Raw genomic sequence first — 23,892 nt, forward strand, 5'->3', positions numbered from 1 at the left:
TTTGCAACTTATTGGCCCACTTTCCCGGTTGATCTAGATATCCTCGTATTTATTTTGTGGCCTGGTTTTTTGTCACAAGAAACAGTGTACATATTTAAGGCTGATTCCCTCATCGGATGATTAATCCTTGAATGTTCAACTATTGTCAGAGATGTCTTGTGGTGGGGTGGGACTGAAGGACACAGAAGAGTGGAAGGCAGGGTTGATTAACTGTGAGATGATGGTGTGAAGCAAGTAGGATTGTAATGGGACCAGTAAAGGAACAAAGGATGGGTTCTGAGGAGGAGGAAGTGAGAGCAGACTCATCAGCTGAAATTGTTGAACCCTGTCCAGAGGGCAGTAATGTGTCCAATAACTAAATAAACAGCCATTCTATTCTCTGTCTTGTAGACTCCAAGGCTGGAGCCCTTAAAGGAAGAGGTGATTGAGGAAGCAACAAAAACTGTAAGTTTAGAACAAATATTGAACCCTGGCATGTTGTTTCATTGGTGCTAGTGTCTGCGAGGATGCTGTGATAATAAACTTGGCTGCACTTGGGCTGAACCTAACATGGAAGAGGATTTTTATACAAGGGTATAAGGGCTTTGGTGATACCATATCTGAAAACATCTACAGGTCTGGGGTCTCCCTACCTAAGGGTGGATATCCTTGTGATAGGGGGAGTGCAATGAAGGTCCATCTGATTGATTCCTGGGGAGGTGAGTTTATCTTATGAAGAAAAGATTAAAACAGATTGGACTTGCACTCTTTAAAGTTTAGAAGAATGAGAGATCCATAGAGGAGACACAAGAGACTGCAGATGCTGGAAATCTGGAGCAACACACAAATGAATCAGAATCAGATTTATTAGATTTTCAGAGTCTACAACCCTCTGCAGCCTCTTGCGATCCTGTGCGTTGGAGCCTCTGTACCAGGCTGTGATGCAACCAGTCAGAATGCTCTCCACCGTACATCTGTAGAAATTTGTAAGAGTCTTTGGTGACATACCAAATCTCCTCAAACTCTTAACAAAGTGCCTTCTTCGTGATTGCATTATGTGTTGGGCCCAGGATAGATCCTCTGAGATGTTGACGCCCAGGAACTTGAAGCTGCTCACCCGTTCCACCGCTGACCCCTCAATGAGGACTGGTGTGTGTTCTCCCGACCTCCCCTTCCTGAAGTCCACAATCAGTTCCTTGGTCTTGCTGATGTTGAGTGCGAGGTTGTTGTTACGACACCACTCAACCAGCCGATCTTTCTCACTCCTTATGCCTCCTCGTCGCCATCTGAGATTCTACCAACAGTAGTGGTGTCATCTGAGAATTGAGCTGTGCTTAGCCACACACCCATGAGTGTAGAGAAAGTAGAGCAGTGGGCTAAGCCAACGTCCTTGAGGTGCGCCTGTGTTGATCGTCAGCGAGGAGGAGGATGTGCTGGAGGAACATTGATGCTGCCTGGCCCACTGAGTTCTTCCAGTAAAGGTGAGAGATGCATAGCTGATGTTTCCCTGACTAGGGTGTCTAGGGCCAGGGGGGTCACAAGCTCAAAATAAGGGATCAGCCATTCAGGACTGAGATGAGGAAAAAAAAACTTCTTCTCCCAGAAAAAATCTTTGGAATTCTCTACACAAGGAAGCCGTGGAGACTTGGTCACTGAGTGTATCCAAAATAGAGACTGATAGATTTTATGGGAATCAGTAGTTGTGGAGTTAGTGCAGGAAAGTGGCTCTGAGGTAAAAGATCAGCCATGATCTTATTGAATAACAGAGCAAATAAGAAAGGCAGAATGGCCTACTTCTGTTTTTGCTTCTTAAGTTCTAATGTACTTCTGGGATGGGACTTACTCAAGCAGTTTGACAGTCATTTTGACTAGTTTTTTTCGATTGATTTCATTTATTGAAATTAATTTTCCCAATTCTTTGCTGGGATGGGATCACAAATCTCCAGATCATTAACCCAGGCCACCAGATGACCTCTGTGTTACTATCACCCTGTCAGCCTGCTCACAGAGTAGGCAGTTATAGGAATGCACAATCCCATTTGAGTTAACTGGACGTTAACATGGACAACATAAAGAAATGGGTTTTGAAAAAGGAGGACTTCCATTTAGTACCCAGTCATAGCCAGACTGGGCCCATATTTGGGACCTTGGTTCTTCACTGTAATTGTTTGTCAATCCTTTGTCAAGTAGGCACCCAAGTAACCACTGGCCTGTTATGGGACAGTCAGTTGAGGTGAATCATTCAGCTGTGTACTGACCCATGCTCTGTAACCTGTGTCCTGGAGCTGACTCATGTTGCTGCACCACAATGAGTCATAGAGTCATAGAGAGATACAGCATGGAAACAGGCCCTTCAGCCCATCAATTCTGTACTGACCAGCAACCACTCATTTCACAAGATCACAAGACAAAGGAGCAGAAGTAGGCCATTCAGCCCATCGAGTCTGCTCTGCCACTTCACCATGAGCTAAACTATTCTCCCATCTAGCCCCAGTTCCTGGCCTTTTCCCCATATCCCTTGATACTCTGACCAATTAGATACCTATCAATCTCCTCCTTAAACACCCCCAATGATCGGGCCTCCACAGCTGTATGTGGCAACAAATTCCAAAACCCACGACCCTCTGGCTAAAGAAATTTCTCCGTATCTCTGTTCTGAATGGGTACCCTCTAATTCTAAGACTGTGCCCTCTTGTCCTGGACTCACCCACCAAGGGAAACAACTTAGCCAACTCTGTCCAGTCCTTCCAAAATTCGAAATGTTTCTATGAGGTCCCCTCTCATTCTTCTGTACTCCAACGTATACAGTCCAAGAGCCGACAAACTCTCCTCGTATGTAAGCCCTTTCATGCCGGGCCTTCTCTGAACCCTCTCCAACATCAGTACATCCTTTCTAAGGGGCCCAAAACTGCACACAGTTTTGTACTAATCCTACATTAATCCGTTCTTTAATTCTGTTCAACTCCTCACCAGATTTTCCCTCTCACCTACACACCAGGGGTATTTTACAGCAGCTAATTAACCTACCGACCTGCACACATCATTTGGATGTGGGAGGAAACTGGAGATTTGGGGGAAACCCATGCAGTCACTTATGACGTTGCTATTTTCAGGTGGCACAGCGGGACAGCAGGTAGTGCTGCTGCCTCACAGTTCTGGTGGCCCAGGTTCAATCCTGACCTCCGGTGCTGTCTGCGTGGAGTTTGCATGTTCTCCCCGTGACCACATGGGATTGCTCCAGGAGCTACAGTCTCCTCCCATGTGCCAAAAACATGGGGGTTGCTGGGTTAGTTGGTCACTGTAAATTAACCCTAATGTCCAGATGAGTGTAAGTATCTGGGGGGCGTTGATGGGAATTTGCAAAGAATAAAATGGGATCAGTGTAAATAGGTGGTTGATGGTCAGTGTAGACTTAGTGGGCCGAAGGGCCTGTTTCCGTGCTGTGCGATTCTATGACTATGATTTTTTTAAATGGAGAATGAACATCTAAGGTGGTGCTGAGAATCGTAAGTCTCTACAACACGATTACACAGATAAACAAACATTCTGCTGGAGGAACTCAGTGGGTCGAGCAGCATCTCTGGGAGGAAAGGACTTGTCGGTGTTTTGGGTCGAAAGTCCTGAGGCAGGGTTTCGACCGGAAATGGTGACAATTCCTTTCCTCCCACAGCTGCTGCTCAACCTGCTGAGTTCCTCTAGCAGATTCTTTGCCGCTCCAGATTCCAGCATCTGCAGTCTCGTGTGTCTCCATGAGTAAACAGAAGCAATTTGCAAACAACAGAGCAACCCAAATGACACACCGACCCATGCTGACAAGAACCCACTGTCCCACATGTGGCAGAGACCCTGTGAATCCAATATCAGCTTCATCAGCCTCCATAGGACCAACAGAACCAGGGTGGGATCAAGTCATCCTTGACCCTGAAGGAATACCTTAGAAGGATGAGCCAAAGGACTTTTAGTTCTGTTAAGATAAAATATCTTTATTAGTCTCATGTACATCGAAACACACAGTGAAATGCATCTTTTGCATAGAGTGTTCTGGGGGCAGCCCGCAAGTGTCGCCACTCTTCCGGCGCCAACATAGCATGCCCAAAATTTCCTAACCCAAATGTCTTTGGAATGTGGGAGGAAACCGGAGCACTCGGAGGAAGCCCACGCAGATGCAGGGAGAACGTAGTAACTCCTTACAGACAGCAGCGGGAATTGAACCAGGGTCACTGGCGCAGTAATAACGTTACACTAACTGCTACAATAAGTTGCTGTGTAACTTTAAGCTCTTGTTGTTGGAGGTACCTCTGTGTTAGCTGGGCTAACACTTTCTGGTGAATCTGATATTATTCTGTTCAAAATTAAATGGAAGTCTGGAAAGAATGCGAGGGGTGATTACAGCATCCAGCTGCCTTTCACAGCAGGGCTTAATGAGGATGTTGAGCTGTGGTCTATCATAGGATTCCAACATGATTAAGAGCCTGGTGTGCTGGAAATGATGATTACCCCCATTAGTATTTATTCACAGCAGGTCTTTGCATTGCACATGGGTCAAACCCCCAGTGCCATTGCATGTGGGAATTCAAACAAAGATGTAGCAGGAACTCTGTTTATTTGGACCAGGCCACACTGTTATAATTCAGTCATCATTGCACAGTGAAGCATTGCGGGGCAGAGTTTTGACTTTCAGTACATTTAGAAATTGGCTTTATATTACGCTGGCTGAGTTTCCAATTAAATTAATTTGTATAACCACAAACATAAAATCTTCACTGAGCCACTGTGATCAGGCAGCAGATCAGGGTGTTGACTCTATTAAAACATACTCCTTGATGTGTTGGGGAACTGGTGCAGTTTCGTGAGTAGAGTTGAAGATTGGACATAGGATAAGAATGGAGCTGGAAATCCCTAGCAGGAAGCAGCGGAAGACAGGGTTAATGTTTCAGGGCTGAAATAGGTGGAGGTAGAGTGCATTTTAATTTTCAGAACAAGAGGGAAATGGGCAGGGAGAGAGGAGGGCGGGTCTGTGCTGCGGTGGAAGGTGGGAGATAACGACAGAAAGAAGCGTTAGCTTGTGGAATGAGCTGCCAGCAGAAGTGGTGGACGTGGGTCAAATTGTAACATTTGGATAGGTGCACGGATGGGAGGGGTTTGGAAGGATATGGTCCGGGTGCAGGTAGATGGGATGGGACTAGGCAGAAGATCAGGTGGGCATGGACTAGATTAGCCGAAGGGCCTGTTTCTGTGCTGTAGTGCTCCATGACTATGACCCTATGACTCTATGAATCTGAAAGAGGATGCTAATGCAACAAGTAAAGAAACTAGACCCTGGAAGAGACGTAACAGAGAGTCATACAGCACCGAAACAGGCCCTTCGGCCCAACTCATCCATGCCGGCCAAGCTAGTCCCATGTTTGGACTGACTACCATTGGAAATGACTACCATTTCCCCATGTTTGGCCCAAGTCCCTCTGATAAAACAGAAAAGTGAACGAGTCAAGCAGTATCTGTGGAGAGAGAAGCAGAGTTACCATTTAATGAATGACAATCTTTCATAAGGGAAAGTGTAAAACACGATGATGCTGGAGGAACTCAGCAGGCCAGGCAGCATCCGTGGAGAAAAGCAGGCGGTCGACATTTCAGGTCAGGACCCTTCTTCAGGACTGAAGATAGGAAAAGGGGAAGCCCAATATATAGGAGGGAAAAGCAGAGCAGTGATAGGTGGACAAAAGAGGGGTGGCGGGGTGGGCACAGGGCGGTGATAGGTAGGTGCAGGTATGAGATAGTGATAGGCAGGTACGGGGGAGGAGGGGAGAGCAGATCCACCGGGGGATGGGTCAAAGGTGAGAGAGAGGGAAAAAAGGGAGGTAGAAAAAGAGGCTAGGAAAGGGAAGAAGAGAAGCATGGGGGGGGTGGTTTGTGGGGAGTGGTAGTATATGGCTGGTCAGTATATGGAATGAGCTGCCAGAGGAAGTGGTTGAGGAAGGTACATTAACAACATTTAGATGACACTTGGACAGGTACATGGATAGGAAAGGTTTAGAGGGATATGAGCCAAACACGGGCAAATGGGACTAGCTCAGTTGGACATCTTGGTCAGCATGGACAAGTTGAGCCGAAGGGCCTGTTTCCATGCTGTATGACTCTATGACACCCCCAACCTGTCTCCACCTCCCAGAAGAATCTGAGCAATCGATCTGACGAGAATAAGTTTACCGACACTGAGAACAGGGAACTAAAAGCTGCCCCTCTCTTGTGCCCCCCTACACAGCACATTCTGGTGGTACAACGACAGATGTCAGTGTTGGAGGAGGAGGTGGAGGAGTTCCGCCAAGCTTTGGAACGCTACGTGGAGTCCACGGCCAATCAGAATGGGAGCTTGCAGTAAGTCGGAGCGTGTGTCTATTCTAAGTGCCAGACAGGTGGAGGCAATGTTAAAGCAGGCATGGTCTCACTGCTGTGGTCCCTGGAAGCTGCTTGAGACTACAAAGGTCACCAAATCTGTGTCCTGCTCACCTGTCCATTCACAATATTTTTAGAGCACATCAGATTTATTTGGGTGTACGAATATACAAATACTTGTTTTCTCTATAGTGGGGCGACCAGAGTTGAATGCGATATTCCAGATGTGGCCTAGATAGAATTTTATAAAGCTGCATCATAACTTCCTGACTCTTGAACTTAATGCCTTGACTAATAAAGGCAAGGATGCCATACAACTTCTTTACCACCCCATCAACCTGTGCAGCCACTTTCAGGGAGCTGTGGACTTGGACCCCAAGATCCCTCTGTACATCAACGCTGTTAAGAGTCTTGCTGTTTACTGTGTACTTCCCCTTTACACTTGATCTCCCGAAGTACAACAATGCACATTTGTTACACCATATGTGATGCTCACACTTGATAACCATGTTATCGATTCCATTGGTGCCTCAAGGTGAGATCAATAAACACAGCAAAATCTTAATTCATGGCCTTTGGACCCAATGGAATATAGAGTCGTAGAGTCAAGGAGTCTTACAGCATGGAAACAGGCCCTTCAGCCCAACTCATCCATGCTGATTGTGTTGCCCAGCGAGCTAGTCCCATCTGCCTGTGTTTAGTCCTTAGCCTTCTAAACCTCTCCTATCCATGGACTTATCTAGATGGCTTTTAAATGTTGCTAATGTGCCCACCTCAAAAACTACTTCTGGCAGCTTATTCCAAATACGCACCACCCTTTGCGTGAAGGAGCTGCCCCTGATGTCCCTTTTAAATCTCTCGCCTCTGATCTTAAACCTGTGCCCTCTTGTTTTTAGCACCCCCTCCCTGGGAAAAAGACTCTGTGCTTTCGCCCTGTCTATGCCCCTCATGCTCTTATATTCCTCTATCAAGTCACCCCTCAGTCTCCTACGTTCCAGGGAATAAAGTCCTAGTCTACACAACCTCTCCTTGTAACTCAGGCCCCCAAGTCCAGGCGACATCCTGGTAAATCTTTTCTGCACTCTTTCTAGTTTAATAACATCTTTTCTATAACATGGTGACCAAAACTGTACACAATACTCCAAGAGTGGCCTCACCAATGTCTTAGATAACTGCAACATAACTTCCCAACTCCTATATTAAATGCCCCAACTTCCCAACTCCTAAAAACAATATATCAGCACACGTACATTCATTGGGAAACCATTAGGTTTAATGTCAGGATCACTGGGAGGAGGAGCTGTGTTGTGCACTGGTTTCAGGTTCAATCTGTACTTCATTAACAGCATTTCCGTTCAAAAGTTGGGGAATGAGAGCTGCTTCCTGGTCTATGAACTCTGGCAGGACAGGACTTCATGGAGGAGGTAGGAATCTCGCTGGATTTTACTATTAGTACGGGTAAAACCCTATTATAAGGGCTGAAGACGCTTAAGAAACTCTGATGGGCAGTCACCCACCGGAAACACTAGCTCTCTTTCTCCACACATTAATTCATTAATGGAAAAAGAGCTAAGTGGGAAAACAAATGTGTGTTAAGTTACAGTGGGAAGAAGGGTAATTGGTAATAGGTTTATTGCTGTCACATGTACCGAAATACAGTAAAAAGCTTTTGTTTGCATGCCATCCAGTCAGCTTATTCCATACATAAGCACATCGAGGTAGTACAAAAGGGGAAGAAAAAACAGAATGCAAAATATAGTTTTACAGTTACAGAGAAAGTGCAGTGTAGGTAGACAAATAAAGTGTGAGGGCAATGAAAAGGTAGATTGAGAGATCAGGAGTTCATCTTTATCATTCATGAGGTCTGTTCAAGAGTCTGATAACAGCAGGATAGAAGCTGTCCTTGAGCCTGGAGGTGCGTGTCCTCAACCTTTTGTATCTTCCACCCAATGGGATGGGGGAGAAGAGAGAATGACTGGGTTGGGAAGGGGTCCTTGATTATGTCAGCTGTTTTCTGAGGCAGCGAGTGGTGTAGACAGAGGCCATGGAGGGGAGGCTGGTTTTTATCATGAACTGGGCTGCGTTCACAACTCTCTGCAATTTCTCACCGTCTCGGGCTGAGCAGTTACCATGCCGAGCTGTGATGCATCCGGATAGGATGGTGAAGAGAAGGAATGTCTGTGATGGAATGAAGGTCTCGAGAAGCCAAGTGACATGGGTGGTAGTTGGTGTCACGGTAAGGTCTGCTGCTGGAGGTGATCTGAACAATACTTGGTGATGATCAGCTTCCAGCAGTCAGCTTCCAGGTCTAAGATAAAAGGAGCAAAAGTCACACATGCAGCCACCAAGCACTAGGCACACAGATGGGCCAGAGAAAGACATAGCCTCACATATTGGAGACACACGTCAGCCCAAGCACACACCAAGCCACATATTTAGAAACACACACATACGCACATCCATCCGCACATACACACATCGAAATAGCAGAGGAATCAGACAGCTTCACAGAAGAAGACACAAGACACCTGCCAGCAAAACCAGCGAACAAAGGGTCTAGTAAAAATCACAAACTGAAGGAAATCAGCATTAGTTAAAAAAGGTACTAGAGAAGTTGGTGAGACTAAAATGCCAATAAATCTTGAGGACCTGATGAGCTACATCCAGAGTTTTGAAAGAGGTGGCTATGGAGATTAGTGAATGTTTTGGTTATAATCTTCTGAAATTTTATAGATTCAGGAATTGTTCCTGTGGATTGGAGGGTAGCAAATGTGATTCCACTGTCTAAAAAAAGGGGTCACTGCACATTGGCCTTGGTGTGTAAGTGAGGAGTAGAATCTGTGGAGAGTTGACGGGAAAGTTGGGAGAATAAAAAGAGATGAGTGTAAATGGGCAGTGGCTTTTGGTGCAGATTCAGAAGACCAAAGCAGGTGTTTGACTCAATGATCAATGGTCTCAAAGATCTCAACACTGGCAACCTAACTCAGTCCAAAATAAAGATCCCACCTCCGCACAGGGAGTCTAAGAAGGCACTGAGCATTTCTTCTCTGTATTTATGTCATGGATTGTTGTGTAATTTAACTTTCTGTTCCTTTCTCACTGGAACACCAACTCTCAGTCACTTGCAAGCGAATCACAGCAAGACCTTCCAGAGGAACAATGTGGACTTCCTGGAGACCCCAGAGCTCATGACAACCATGTTACTCCCTGGTAAGTACAGATCGTATGTCAGGTTCAAATGATGTTAATGGAAACGGAATAAGCTGACCAGGAGGGTGAATTCTAGGGTTGAGGAGGAACAGAATTATTGCCCCTCCCTAATTGCCTGTTAAGTGAATGCTTTGATGGTCACATCCAATCACAGTGGAGGGCCTTGAGTTATATACAGGTCCAATAGGATATAGATGGCACATTTCCTTCTCTGAGGGACATTATCCTCAAATCTTTGTCGGAATGCAGGCAGCATTAATAACAAGATGAAATAAAGGCAAAGATAGAAATAAATGGATGCGATTTAATAGTCATCACTGAGACAAGGTTGCATTATGAACAAGGCTGGGAATTAAGTATTCTCGGATATTCAACTTTTAGCAAGGATTGGTCAAGTGGAAAAGGCAGTAAGAAAGCCCTGATATTGAAAAGTGGGTTACTAGCAGTGGAGAGGAAGGATCTTGGATCAGAAAATCATGAAGTACAATCAGTTTGGGTGGAGGTTTGAAACAGAAGGGGCCAGAAAACATTGCTCAAACAGCCATATCATGTAAGTTATGGTATAAATCAGGAAATTAGATATGCATCTAACAAGGGGGATCTTAATTGACGTATGGACTGGACAAACTAATGAAGCAGTATAATGTGAAGTGTATAAGGGATGGCTTTCCAGATCAATATGTAGAGGAACCAGTGAAGGAACAGGCCAAATTCCTTCAGGCTAAATCTTGTATTGTGTAAGGATCTGGTACTTCAGGGGCCTTTGGGGAACAGTGACCATAACATGGAATCCCTTAGAAAAGGTGAAAATGTTGGGCAAAGCAAACTACGAAGATATGAGGTGTGAGTTGGCTTTGGTAGGCTGGGAAAATACATTTAAAGAATTAATACCTCATTTACAATAAATTTCCCTTTGAGGCAAAGTAATCCAACAGGGAACATAGTGCAGCCATGGCTATTAAGGATGGTTAGATCAAAGGGTTAATCATTGCCAGAACAGGAAGTTAGCCTGAGGATTGGGAAAAAAATCAAATTTCAGTGAAGAAAGATCAAGAAATTGATGATTACAAGGGTATCTTATTGAGATGCATAAAAATAGTCAGTATGAGCAGTATATAAAAAGGAAAAGATTGGCTAAATTTAATGTGACTTCTTTACAATAATATGATATTATATTGGGGAATGGAATGTAGAACATAGAAAAGTACAGCAGAGGAACAGACCCTTCAACCCACAGTGTCTATACCAAACATGATGCCAAATTAAACTAATCCCTTCTGCCTGCAATGATCCATATCACTCCATTCCCCACATATTTGTGTGCCTACCTAAAAGCCCACTGAACACCACTATCATATTTGCCTCCACTACCATCCTCAGGCATCCACCACTCTCTTTGTTTAAAAAAAAACTTGCCCCGCACATCCCCTTTAAACTTTCCCCCTCTCACCTTAAAGCTATGTCCTCTAGTATTTGACCTTTCTACCCTGGGAATGGCAGAAGAAATTAAACAATATTTTGTATTTGTCCACAAAAGAAAGCATAAAAAAACCTTCCTGAGAAAGGTGGAGTTTAATTTGGTAGGAAAAAAAAGGAAGCTGAACTTTGTTTCTATATGATGAGAAATTTAAAGTGATCGGCATTCAGAAATAGCTGAATGACATTATGCACAGATCACTTGCAGGTTCAGCTGTGAATTAGGAAGGCAAGCAGTTCATTGACGTTTTTTGCAAGAGGATTTGGACATGAGGGCTTATGCTCTCCAGAGTTTAAAAGAATGTGAGATACAGCTCCTCCCCAGGTTATGACAGGGTTCTGTTTCCAAGAATTGTTTGTAACCCAAACTATTTGCAAATCAGAAATGCAACCACCCGGCAATATATTTAAATAAAAGCATAAACCAGTATATTTACATAAAATACAGGCCAGCCAAGAGTAAAATGTGTAGTTAAGCCAGGGTGTTCAACTCAACCATTCAGATTTCCCTGCAAAATGCAGTAATATTACCACAGGTTTCCCACACGGCACAAAATGCCTGCAGCCCCATAGCAGCTGGTAAATCCATCCCACCGGTCTCCCAAACACTCGACTGTATGTAAGGCGTGTCCATAAGTCGGGTGTTTGTAACCTGGGGAGGACCTGTGATAGCATTGAAACAAGATGTGGGGGTGATGCCTTCCCTGGCCACATCGGCGATGTCATCCAGGCACTGGACTCGCAAAGAAATAGCTTTGTTAACATTGAGGAACAGGTGCTGGCGGCATTGCAGGCTTCCCAAGAGTGCAGGCAGCCATCGAGTGCCCTCGTACCATCGAGAGTCCCTGTGACAACCTGAACCTTTTCCATTCTGGTCATTGTCGTCCATGAGTAGAAATCCCCGAAGACCATCATGTTTCCAGAAAGCCCATGTGACTTAGTCACTCGGGAGGTGTCCGCACTGTCCAACGTTTGCAGAAGTTGGCACTGCCCAGGGAGATGGATTCTGGGGGACAGGATCCCTGGGTCTTCGTACCAGGACCAGGGCAGCTGGCTGCAGATACAGTGGGAGCCACACGAGGAGCAAGGGTAGCAGTAGGAAGTGCCACTAGCCTCCTGGAGATCTGGAGATGAGGGTTGTAGCCTGCGTCAGTCAAGGGATGCCCTGTAGTACAGGTGGAGAACTTATCGCGCGCTGCATGCTGCACATTCCAGCGAAGCAAAGACCGCAGCCATTGCCAGAGGAAGAGCAGCAGGGAGACCCGGAGCCCAAGGACCCCGAGATGGAGGAAGAGCAAGAGGAGCAGGAGGCAGAGGAAGGCCACCAGACGGTGTCCCTGCTCAGCGCTCACTGCCTCATCTCCCAGCCGAGCAGAGGAGGGAAGAAACGTCAGCCCCAACTACCCGTCTTTCCTTCAGGTGCTCTGGTTTCCACCCAAGACGTGTGGCTCAGTAGGTTGATTGGCCGCCGTAAATTGTCCCTAATGTAAACCGAGTGACCCTTTCCACCCTCCAACACCAACATAATTGGCCAGTAGAGACACAAGAGACTGCAGATCCTGGAATCTGGAGCAAAAATAAAAGAAACTGCTGGAGGAACCCTGCGGGTCAGGCAGCATCCGTGGAGGGAAATGGACCCTTCGTCTGCATTGGATAATAATTACCCAGGACAGTCTGGATGATGAATATAGCCACTCAATCCTGCTCTGTAGCTTCTCCAACACTGAATATTAACTCAAAAGTGGATGAAGCCCTGGTCCAATTACTGTAGTGGCCACAACAACTTCCTATTTCCAGATGAGTGACACTTTGCTTGAAGAACTCAGACCTTCACATTAAAAACTATTCCTGTGAGGATCTAAGAATCAGAATCAGGTTTATTATCACTGACATTTGTCGTGAAATTTGTTGTTTTGCGGCAGCAGTACAGTACGAGACATAAAGACATAGAAATTACTATAAGTTACAAAAATAGATAAATGATGCAGAAGAGGAGTAATGAGGTAGTGTTCATGGGTTCATGGACCATTCAGAAATCTGATGGCGGAGGGGAAGAAGCTGTTCCTGAAATGTTGAGTGTGGGTCTTCAGGCTCCTGTACCTCCTCCCCAATGGTAGTAACGTGCACTGCACTACAGATATGATTAGTGTGCAGATCATCCTGATGCATCAAGTGAAATTTCTTCCAGCATTGCTGCATTGTTTGGGGTGGAGTTGTCACCTCTGGAGGAGACTACATTAGCCACCTTGTACCTCCCTCTTCCAGTGGGTTTGGTGGGTCTCCAAGACCCTCTGGTGCACAGAATCTCCCCTCTACCATGTGTCCCTTTTAGCTGTTTGTCTCGCCCCCCTGCAGCACTTATTCCTTCCACAAGAGCAAAGGTTTGTCCTGTTGCTGTCTGATAGCCATGGGGTTTGTGCCTTTAGGAGGCGACATCCATCATCAGGGACCCCCACCATCCAGGCCCTCTTCTCGATGCTGCCATCAGGCAGGAGGTACAGGAGCCTGAAGACCCACACCTCAAGGTTCAACAACAGCTTCTTCCCCACTGCCATTAGGTTTTCGAACCAACCTGAAAACCCCTAGCACAACCTCAGACTTTTTCTCTATCAACTTGCACTAGTGTCGTTATGTGCATTTGGCGTGTAAGGTATGTATGATGTATGTTAATTTAAGTTCATGTTAACTTATGTGTGTAATGTACTGTGCTGCTGAAAGCTAATTTTCATGGCATTTATACCCTGGGTATGTCTGCCTGTGACAATAAACCTGAACTTGATGCCCCTCTCTGAATGTTGACCAACAGACTGACAAGCGATGCAGAAAACTGAGCGACATCCTGTCAGGAATTGGGAAGCTCCCATTTCAGTACTTGCTGTCAGGTGCAAACCACCTCATGCTGTTTCAAACCCAATTTTAGTCACATCCACTGTTTTGCGGTGACCACTATACAATGGCTGTATTTTAGCACTCCAAGAATGTGCAGTCCAATTTCTAAGTACATTTACATCTACTGCATTATTACGCAAAGAAATTTGCATTAGGCCCTTAATACTAAATTTGAATGTTGGATGCCTGTCAATCTGTGTTTTACATAAGTTGCATCAGTCAAAGTAGAAATGTGCAAAGTTTTGCAACCTCCTTCCAGCTGTCAGAAACATTCTACAAAACAGCAGCAGCCAGCATTTTTATAGCATCCTTAAAATAGTAATATATCAGAGGAACATCCTGTAGCTCTCTTGTGTCTGTGATGCTGCTGCAAGTAAGTTTTTCATTGCACCTGTGCATACATGGACTTGTGCATGTGACAATCAACCCAACTTGATTTGACAGAAAATTAACACTGAACCATATAAGGAGAAACTAGAGTAGGTGACCAAATGATTGGTCAATATGGCAAGTTTTAAGAGGCATCTTAAAAGGAGGAAAAAAGGAGTAAAGCGACGCTAGGGTTTAGAGATGAAGTTCCAGAGCTCGGGACCTTGAGGGTTTGCCATGCCCAGGAGCATGACATAGGGGCTAAGATTTGATGTCTGCCTCTGCTCCTGCCAACCTGAGTGGATTCCACATCAAGATCGTACATGAACCTTGAACAATTGTCTTGGATCATAAGGTATTTTACTGCAATAGATCCATGGATGAGGAATGTCAGCTAGAGAAGATGGGATTCTTGGAGCAGGGAAGGTTGGAGATTTGATAGGGGTGTACAACTCCCTGAAGGTAAATGGAGAGAAACTGTTCCCATTATGGTAGAGGGCCCAGACTTAAAGCGATTGGTAGAAGGATTAGAGCTCGTGTGACAAGGGAGTGACTGCACTGGACAGCAAGGCAGCATTTGACCGAATGTGACATGAAGCCATCCTTTAAAACTGAAGTATTGGTATTGGTTTATTATTGTCACTTGTACCAAGGTACAGTGAAAAACTTGTCTTGCATACCGACCTACAAGTCAATTCATTACACAGTGCAGTTACATTGAGTTAGTACAGAGTGCATTGAGGTAGTACAGGTAAAAACAATAACAGTACAGAGTAAAGTGTCACAGCTACAGAGAAAGTGCAGTGCAGGTAGATAATAAGGTGCAATGTCACAACAAGGTAGATTGTGAGATCAGAGTCCATCTCATCATATAAGGAATCTGTTAAATAGTCTTATCACAGTGGGATAGAAGATGTCCTTAAACCTGGTGGTATATGCCCTCAGGCTCCTGTATCTTCTACCTGATGGGAGAGGAGAGAAGAGAGAATGACCCGGGTGGGTGGGGTCTTTGATTATGCTGGCTGCTTCGCCCAGGCAGCAAGAGGTAAAGACAGAGTCCATGGAGGGGAGGCTGGTTTCCGTGATGTGCTGAGCTGCGTCCACAACTCTCTGCAGTTTCTTGCGGTCCTGGGCAGAGCAGTTGCTATACAAAGCTGTGATGCATCTGGATAGGATGTTTCTATGCTGCTTTCTATGGTCAGTGGGTGTCAGGGGGAAAACACTTGAGTGGTTGGAGCAGTACTTCACACAAGAGAAGATTGTTGTTGTTGTTGGAGGTCACTAATTCCAGCCCCAGGACATGTGGGAGGTCCTCAGGACAGTGTCCTGGGTCGAGCCATCTTTACTGCTTCATCAATGACCTTCCATCCATCATAGAGTCAGTAGGAGGGAGGGTTCACTGACGATTGAACAATGTTCAGTTTCATTCATAAAGCCTTAGCAAATGGAACAACCCACACCTTGATGCAGCAAGACTGACACAACGTTCGGACATGGACTGATAAGTGGCAAGTGACATCCAAGTCTCAGGAGTGTCAGACAATGATCATCTCAACAAGAGAGAGAGTATAATCACCTAACCTTGGCATTCAATGGCATTACCATCACTGAGCTCCCCCTGTTAATATCCTAGGTGTCATCACCAACCAGTAGCTCAACTGGATCAGCCAACTGACTGCCTGCTTTTCTCCATGGATGCTGCCTGGCCTGCTGAGTTCCTCCAACATCATCGTGTTTTTCAGCTGAATAACATAGCTACAAGCGCAGGTCAGAGGCGAGGAATCCTGCAGCATGTGACTAACCTCCTGACATCCTAAAGCCTTTCCATCATCTACAAGGCAGAAGTCAGGAGCATGATGGAATAATCTCCTCATGCATGGATGAGTGCAATGCCAACAACTTTCAAGTAACTTAACACCATCCAGGATAAAGCAGCTGCTTGATTGGCATCCCATGAACTACCCTAAACATTCACTCCCTCCACCACTGATACACACTGCGCTGCAGTTACTCACCAGACTACTCTGACAGCACCTCTCAAACCCACGATCTCAAGCACCAAGAAAGGGCAGCAGGTGCACAGGAACACCACCACCCGCAGGTTCCCCTCCGAGTCACACACCACCCCAACTTGGATATATATCGGCTGTCATTCGTCACAAGTCCTGGAACTCCCTCCCCAACAGTACAGTGGGAGCACCTTCACCTGAAAGGCTGCAGTGGTTCAAGAAGGTTCCTTCTCAAGGGCAATAAAGGAAGAGTAATAAATGTTGGCCCAGATGCCCAGATCCTGAAAATAAATTAATAAAAGGAAAAATATCTTTACACAGAGTGGTTGTGAGGTGGGCTGTAAGTGTGGTAGATATAGATTCAATTGTGGCTTTCAAAATGGAATTGGATTAAAGTAAAATAAAAAATACCGGGCTATGGGGGTGGGTAGATGTAAAGTAGGTGGGACTAATTGAAGAACTCTGGGAAGAGTTAGCACAGCAAGGGTATGAAAGTCGATCCGCGCTGTAATAAAGGAGACAACAACAGAACCAAGGAGCGTACAACTAATGCTTTATTATTTAACGCTAGCGGGAGTGAGGGATACAGAGAAAGAGTAAACAGTGTAACCCGAGCTCTGTACTGATCCCACTCAGAGATTTACATGTTCGTGTCCCTCTTATACTTAATCTAAAGCTGCCTACGTGTGGAGCTGCACATACTTGGGCAGTTGCTTACAGCAAACTTTAGCAAAACAAGATATGCCTTAAGCACGTCTTTGTTTCACCCAAGCATATAGGCACGCCATGGTTGAAGCAAGAACAAGTATATTATTAACCCTTACATTTCCAGTTACTTTTGCAAGTGATGGGCTGAATGGTTGCAGCAATTCTATGATTCTCTGAATCAGTGTTTAGGGAGGATTTGAGAAGGATGGGTGTTGGTATCAGGATTCAGATGAAAATTAACTCCCGTCACACTGTTGTTCATCATTTACAGCCTCTTGGTGGATCATAAGCAAGAACAACAACAACTGAGCCCTTTGCATCTGAAAGCAACATCACTCTTGAGGACCTTCTCAGCAGAGCATCCCCTGCGAGAATGTCTGATGTTGCCTCTGGAACCGAACACGTCATTCAAACCACTGCCAAAATGATTTCTTTAGAAAAAGCTGCACTCTCAATGACAAATAGCTACTGTGTAATTTGATTGCTAAAATTATTTATTGTGAAATGCAGATGGGATGCAGTTGATCTGTGACCCCAGTGTGACTAAAGATAAGTTATGATTTGCCTGTATGCAGTAATCCACATCTCCGCTGATTCCCTTCCACACAGCACAGCACTAATTTGCTTTGTAACGTAATGAAAATGAAGTGAAGTCAACATGTATATTTAATGAGCCAACTGTTGTCTAATTCTCAAGAAGAGTTTGCAAAGCGATGGTGACAGAGTGGGGCAGTGGGATTAATTGGAGAGCTGGGCCAGATATGTTGGCCAAATGGTTCCCTTCCATGCTTTATGCTGTCACAATATATGCTATTTTTGTACAATTGTTGAAGAAAGGTCTCTCTATAGTTATGTGCACCAAAACCGAGAAATTGATTCGACTAAGACCTGTTTCTCAAGTATAAATGTGATTTAACCTGGGTTAGATAGCACAAGCAATCATTTCCAGGTGAAATAAAATCAAATAATTGCAGATGCTGGTTACCTGAAATGAAACAGAGAATACTAGAAGCATGCAGCAGGTCAGGCAGCATCTGTGAAGAGAGAAACCACTTTCCAGGTTCTGAGAAAGGATCCTGGACCTTTCATCTGATGAAGGGTCTGGCACCAGTTATGTTAATTCTGTTTCTCTTTCCACAGACGCTGCCTGACCTGCTGAGTTTTCCCAACATTTCCTGTTTTTATTTCCAGTGAAGTCCTGCCCATTAGTAAATTGGCCAGGCATTTCCTGCTGCAATTCCCTTTAGTGCAAATGATAATTTTCCAGTGTTGGTCACATACCTAATGAAATTCCAAATCACGCACCACATGTTTCCTCTCTTACCAACATAAATTGGATCTTTCAGGTGCAACCTACAATCTTTGTTAAACACTCACAAAAAAACTAGGAGCTCATTGTACTGAGATCTGCAATAAGACGTCCATTAAAAGGTCTCCATTCTGACGTCAGTGCCTCACACGTAGCGTCTGACATGGAGACGCACGAGACTGTATTCACTGGAATCTGGAGCAACAAACAATCTGCTGGAGGAACTCAGTGGGACAAGCAGCATCTGCGGGAGGAAAGGAATTGTCGACGTTTCGGGTCGAAACCCTGCCTCAGTGGTCTACACTGGTGAAGCCGAACACAAGTTGAATGATCGCTTTGCAGGCAACACCATTGAGTCTGGAAGGGTGACTCTGAACTTCCAGTTGGCTATCACTTCACTCTTCCATCCCCACTCACTCTGACCTATGTCTTCACTCCCACACTGTTCCAGCAAAGGTTAGTATCAACTGGTCAGCAACTCACCTTCCAACTGGGCACATTACAGCCTTCAGGGCTCAACACTGAACTCAATGATTTCAGATAATCAGCCCCTCCAGTCTCACATTTCCAGCATTTTTTTTAGTTCTTCTGGTATTTCAGATTTGATTCACCTCTTCCTATTTACGTCTCACCAGTTACACCCTTTGTTATTAACCAGCCTTCATCATCCCCCTTCAGCCAGCACCTTCTCCCCATTCAGTCACCCCTGGTTCCCACACGTTTACCAACTTTCCCTTTTAATCTCTCCGTCCCTCTCTCTGCATCTTAAAACTTTGTTTTACCTCACATATTTCCCGGTTCTGCTGAAAGGTTTACTCCGTTTCTCACTCCACGGAAGCTGTCTGGTCCACTGAGCATTTCCAGCATTTTCTGCTTTTATCTCAGACTTCCAACATCTGCAGTATTTTGCTTCTGGATAGCTGTAGAGGTTTGAGTGCTCAGTTAGGAAACAGTATGTTGCACAGGGGAGATCCAAGCCAGAGAACTGGTTGGAACTATACAGTTATTTTGTTCTTATTCCCTAGTTGAAGATAATCCATGGACTGGCAGAAGTTCTGTGAGTCTAACAGTCAAGGCTCAGTGGTTTACAACCCCTCCTTCTGATTAGGCACATTACGGCCTTCCAGACTCTACACTGAATGTAAGCTGTTCTTGGTACTCTGATGCATGTTTTCTCCTCAAGAGGAAGTATTGCTGTATCCTAACGCACAGTGAAGTCCCATTCACCCTTTCCTTTTTGGAGTGTTCCTGTTCTAAACCTTCCCAGCACCAGCATTAGCATCAAGTATAGACCAGCATTGCAGGCTATGGTTTAGGCAGTGAGATTTGCTATGTGTTTTTATTCATTTACCAGAATGTGGACTCTACTGGCAAAGCCATGTCCACTGTCCATGCCTAAATGCCCCTGAATTGAGGAGGCTATCAAGATTCAAGACTGGGATTGGAGTCACATAAGAGCTAGGTGGCAATTTCCCTCCCTGAATGATGTTAGTGAGTTTAATCCCTGCCATTAATGGGACTTGCATTTTAACTTATTTGATTCATTCAATTATGCAAATTTAAATTCCCCTGTTGCAATGGATTGGAACTTATATCTCTGAATGCTAGCCCAGCAACATAACCACTGGGCTACCATACCCCACTGGATATAGATTTTCTGATGTTGAGCTTCTGGTGCTACCTTTTTGAAGGTGGCTCAGTAATTTTGACCATCGACTCAGTCAGCACGTGTCATCAGTAAGTGTCATCAGTTGGGCAAACCTCTGAAGCAAGAGAATGAAATCAAAAAAGGCCACGGCAGGAAGCTTGTGAGCAGAGGTAGAAGTTTAGATCAGTGCAAAAGAACTGAACACCGATGCATGGATGATGGAACATTCTTAAGGGATATTTTGCCAGAGACTTCGAAACATAGCAGGTGGGTTTCTTTAGACATTTGCTTTTGTGAATTATTTAGAATATTACTGTTTATCTGTAAGTGAAATAACGTAATGTAAGTAATAAACCACATTGGATGTGAGGATCTCTGACTCCTTGTTTAACCCTGAATAGACTCTGGTTAGAGCTATCCTCAGATGGTTCCTGAGTCAAGTGTGTGAATTTTGTGTGCTCAGAAACTTAATCTCTGACTAAGTCCACTGCAGGATGTACAAACTGATACACAAGAGACAAGTCAAACAAGGGGTGTGGACTTTATTCTTCACACAATGTCTGTGGAACTTTATATACAAGTTACTGCAGCCTAGAGAGAGAGATCAGTCACACCAGAGATTAGTCACATGTTACATGATTCCAAACAGGGACAGTTATTGTTCACAACCAAAGAAAATGTTGATTTAACATGTTTGCAAGTTTTATAAATGCAGTGGTTTTCACGCTCTCTGTAACTGCACAATGGCGCTCTCGCTGAACCTGTAGATTTGCCAGATGTTGCATTACTGAACTAGGAATGGGAATTGGTCTATTATTGTCACATGTACCAAGGAATAGTAAAAAACTTGTCTTGCATACCGTTCATACAGATCAATACATTACACAGTGCATTGAGGTTGTACGATGGAAAACAAATACAGAATGCGGAGTAAGGTGTAACAGCTACAGAGAAAGTGCAGTGCAGGTAGACAATAAGGTGCAAGGTCATAACAAGGTAGATTGTGAGGTCAAAAGTCCATCTTATTGTACTAGGGATCGGTTCAATAGTCTTATAACAGCGGGATAGAAGCTGTCCTTGAGCCTAGTGGTACATGTTTTCAGGCTTTTGTATCTTCTGCCTGATGGGAGGGGGGCAGAAGGGAGAATGTCTAGGGGTGAGTGGGGTCTTTGATTATGTTGGCTGCTTTACTGAGGCAGCGAGAAGTGTAGACAGAGTCCATGGAGGGCAGGCTGGTTTCCGTGATGCGCTGGGCTGTGTCCACAACTCTCTGCAGTTTCTTGCGGTCACGGGCAGAGCAGTTGCCATACCAAGCCATGATACATCTGGATAGGATGCTTTCTATGGTGCATCAATAAAAATTGGTGAGGGTCAACAGGGACATGCTGAATTCCTTTAGCCTTCTGGTGAGCTTGGCGGTGTTGTCTCACTTTGACTTTCCTTTGAAATATTAGCTCTTCTTCAACAATCGTGGGATTGGCCAGGAATGTCTTTAATTCTGCTGATTGTCATGTGCTAGGATCAAATGACCTACTCTGAATTACTCACCCACATTAACAAGACAATGTTCAGACTGTATACCTCCCGTATTTCTCCCATATCCAATTTTCTCATCCCTAACCTTCAGGGTGTGAACTCAGTCATGCAGATTGCCCTCTTTTGCTTGCAGCTTGTGACATGATGCTTACCCTGTCCAATCTGTTTTTTTCCACCTTCCCTTCCAAATCAGGCTGGTCAAAATTCAGTTGTTCTGAGTTTTCTATTTGTTAGCATTTCTGCAGAGGTGAATCATTACAGAGTTTCATGGAGGACGTTAATTTGACGTTCCATAACCTCTTCCTTCGCTGCCCCTTTCACCATGTTAAATCTTTCCACATCCCTTTTTGAAGCTGGGTGTGGTGAGAAGTGAAACAGTTCTTTACTGCACTGGCCTTTGCAGGTTGTTGTTCAAATTGAAACATTCAGAAGGTCAGGAGCTACGGGATCCAGGGAAACCTGGTTGTGTGGATTCAGAATTGGCTCGCCCATAGAAGACAAAAGGTGGTTGTAGATGGAGTGTATTCTGCCTGGAGGTCGGTGACCAGTGGTGTTCTGCAGGGATCTGTTCTAGGACCCCTGCTCTTTGTGATTTTTATAAATGACTTGGATGAGCATGTAGAAGGGTGGGTTAGTAAGTTTGCTGATGATACAAAGATTGGTGGTGGTGTGGATAGTGTAGAAGGTTGCTGTAGATTACAACAGGATTTTGATAGAATGCAGACCTCGGCTGAGGAGTGGCAAATGGAGCTCAACCCGGAAAAGTGTGAAGTGATAAACTTCGGTAGAATACAAGGTTAATGGCAGGACTCTTAGCAGTGTGGAGGAACAGAGGGATCTCGGGGTCCATGTCCATAGATTCCTCAAGGTTGCCGCGCGGGTCAATAGGGTTGTTAAGAAGGCATATGGTGTGTTGGCCTTCATTAGTCGGGCTATTGAGTTCAAGAGCTGCAAGGTAATGTTGCAGCTCCCTAGAACTCTGGTTAGACCACACTTGGAGGATTGTATTCAGTTCTGGTCGCCTCATTATAGGAAGGATGTAGAAGCTTTAGAGAGGGTGCAGAGGAGATTTACCAGAATGCTGCCTGGATTGGAGAGCATGTTTTATGAGGATAGGGTGAGTGAGCTAGGGTTTTTCTCTTTGGAGAAAAGGAGGATGAGAGGTGACTTGATAGAGGTGTACAAGATGATAAGAGGCATAGATCAAGTGGACAGTCAGAGACTTTTTCCCAGAGCGAAATAGCTAATATGGGAGAGCATAATTTTAAGGTGATTGGAGGAAGGTATAAGGGGGATGTCAGGGGTAAGTTTTTTACACAGAGAGTAGTGGGTGCGTGGAACGCACTGCCGGCAGAGGTTGTGGGGGCAGGGACATTTAAGAGACTCTTAGACACATGAATGATAAAGAAATGGAGGGCTATGTGAGAGGGAAGGGTTTGATAGATACTAGAGCAGGATAAAATGTCGGCACAACATCGTGGGCCTGTACTGTGCTCTAACGTTCTACGTTCTAACCTAAACTGGACCATTCCTTGTTACAACGTCTCTGGAAGACCGTGCATTCTGTGGTGGTGAATGGCTTCATGTGCTTCTCCTCTCACCACTTTGAGTGGCTGTTGTTTAATGCAGGCAACCTCCATGTAACGGCAGTTCAGGTCATGGAAAGTCACCCTTATGGAATTCACAAATCACCACTAAAAAATTTGACACACGGAATAAAAATTTGCTCTTATGAAATTTATGTGAAGGAAAGTAAATAAGCACAACATTTTTATTTCAACTCGCATTTCTTGATGCATGCACAGACAATGCAGCTTTGCTTGAGGGAAGTCCATGATAGAGACTGTTCTCGAGGGACGGTAACCCCCCGTAACGTGGGGTTCGCCTGTACTGAGGGTTTACACATAAGTATAAAAGGCCACCAAGTCCTTTCTTGCAATAATGTGGATGGACCTGTTGGAACGATCTCAGAAGCAGCTTCCACACCTGGACTGATGCTTCAGGAAGTTTTGCTCTGTATTTCTGTTATACTCTGAGTATACTGGCTTATCCATCTTTGCCAAACCAAAAGATGATGCCTTCGTATCCACCAATAAGCCTGTGTTCTTCCATAAGCCTGTTCTGCGATGCCTTGGGTTTCATTAGCCTCCGTACCCCTGTTAAACAACCTTGGCGATGAAACAGTTTCCTGCCTTCATCCAGACGTATATCTAAGTCATTCCATCCACGTAGCGTGTGTTCATGCACTTGCCTCAAAAATCAGGTTTTGTTTGCACCACTCAGCTCTTTCCACTGCTCTGACAGAGCTGTTATCTTCTGCTGCCGGGAGAATATGATTTTTGTTTTCTAAGCTTCTTGTAGGTGAT

The 23,892-nt window shown here is 44.9% G+C and overlaps 1 protein-coding gene across 1 annotated transcript in view; it reads left to right on the top strand.

The window, feature by feature from the left end:
- The window catches only part of LOC127579050 (N-terminal EF-hand calcium-binding protein 1-like), a 129,967-nt gene extending 109,723 nt beyond the window's left edge, over window positions 1-20,244 (top strand). Inside the window, exons 10-14 of the mRNA XM_052031682.1 lie at window positions 391-444; window positions 6,242-6,354; window positions 7,719-7,796; window positions 9,491-9,582; window positions 17,305-20,244. Coding sequence (XP_051887642.1) covers window positions 391-444; window positions 6,242-6,354; window positions 7,719-7,796; window positions 9,491-9,582; window positions 17,305-17,342 — 375 coding nt within the window. The 3' untranslated portion in view covers window positions 17,343-20,244. The remainder of the gene's footprint in view (window positions 1-390; window positions 445-6,241; window positions 6,355-7,718; window positions 7,797-9,490; window positions 9,583-17,304) is intronic.
- Window positions 20,245-23,892: the final 3,648 nt, after the last annotated feature.

This window comes from Pristis pectinata, chromosome 16, assembly GCF_009764475.1.
Source record: "Pristis pectinata isolate sPriPec2 chromosome 16, sPriPec2.1.pri, whole genome shotgun sequence".
Lineage (NCBI taxonomy): Eukaryota > Metazoa > Chordata > Chondrichthyes > Rhinopristiformes > Pristidae > Pristis > Pristis pectinata.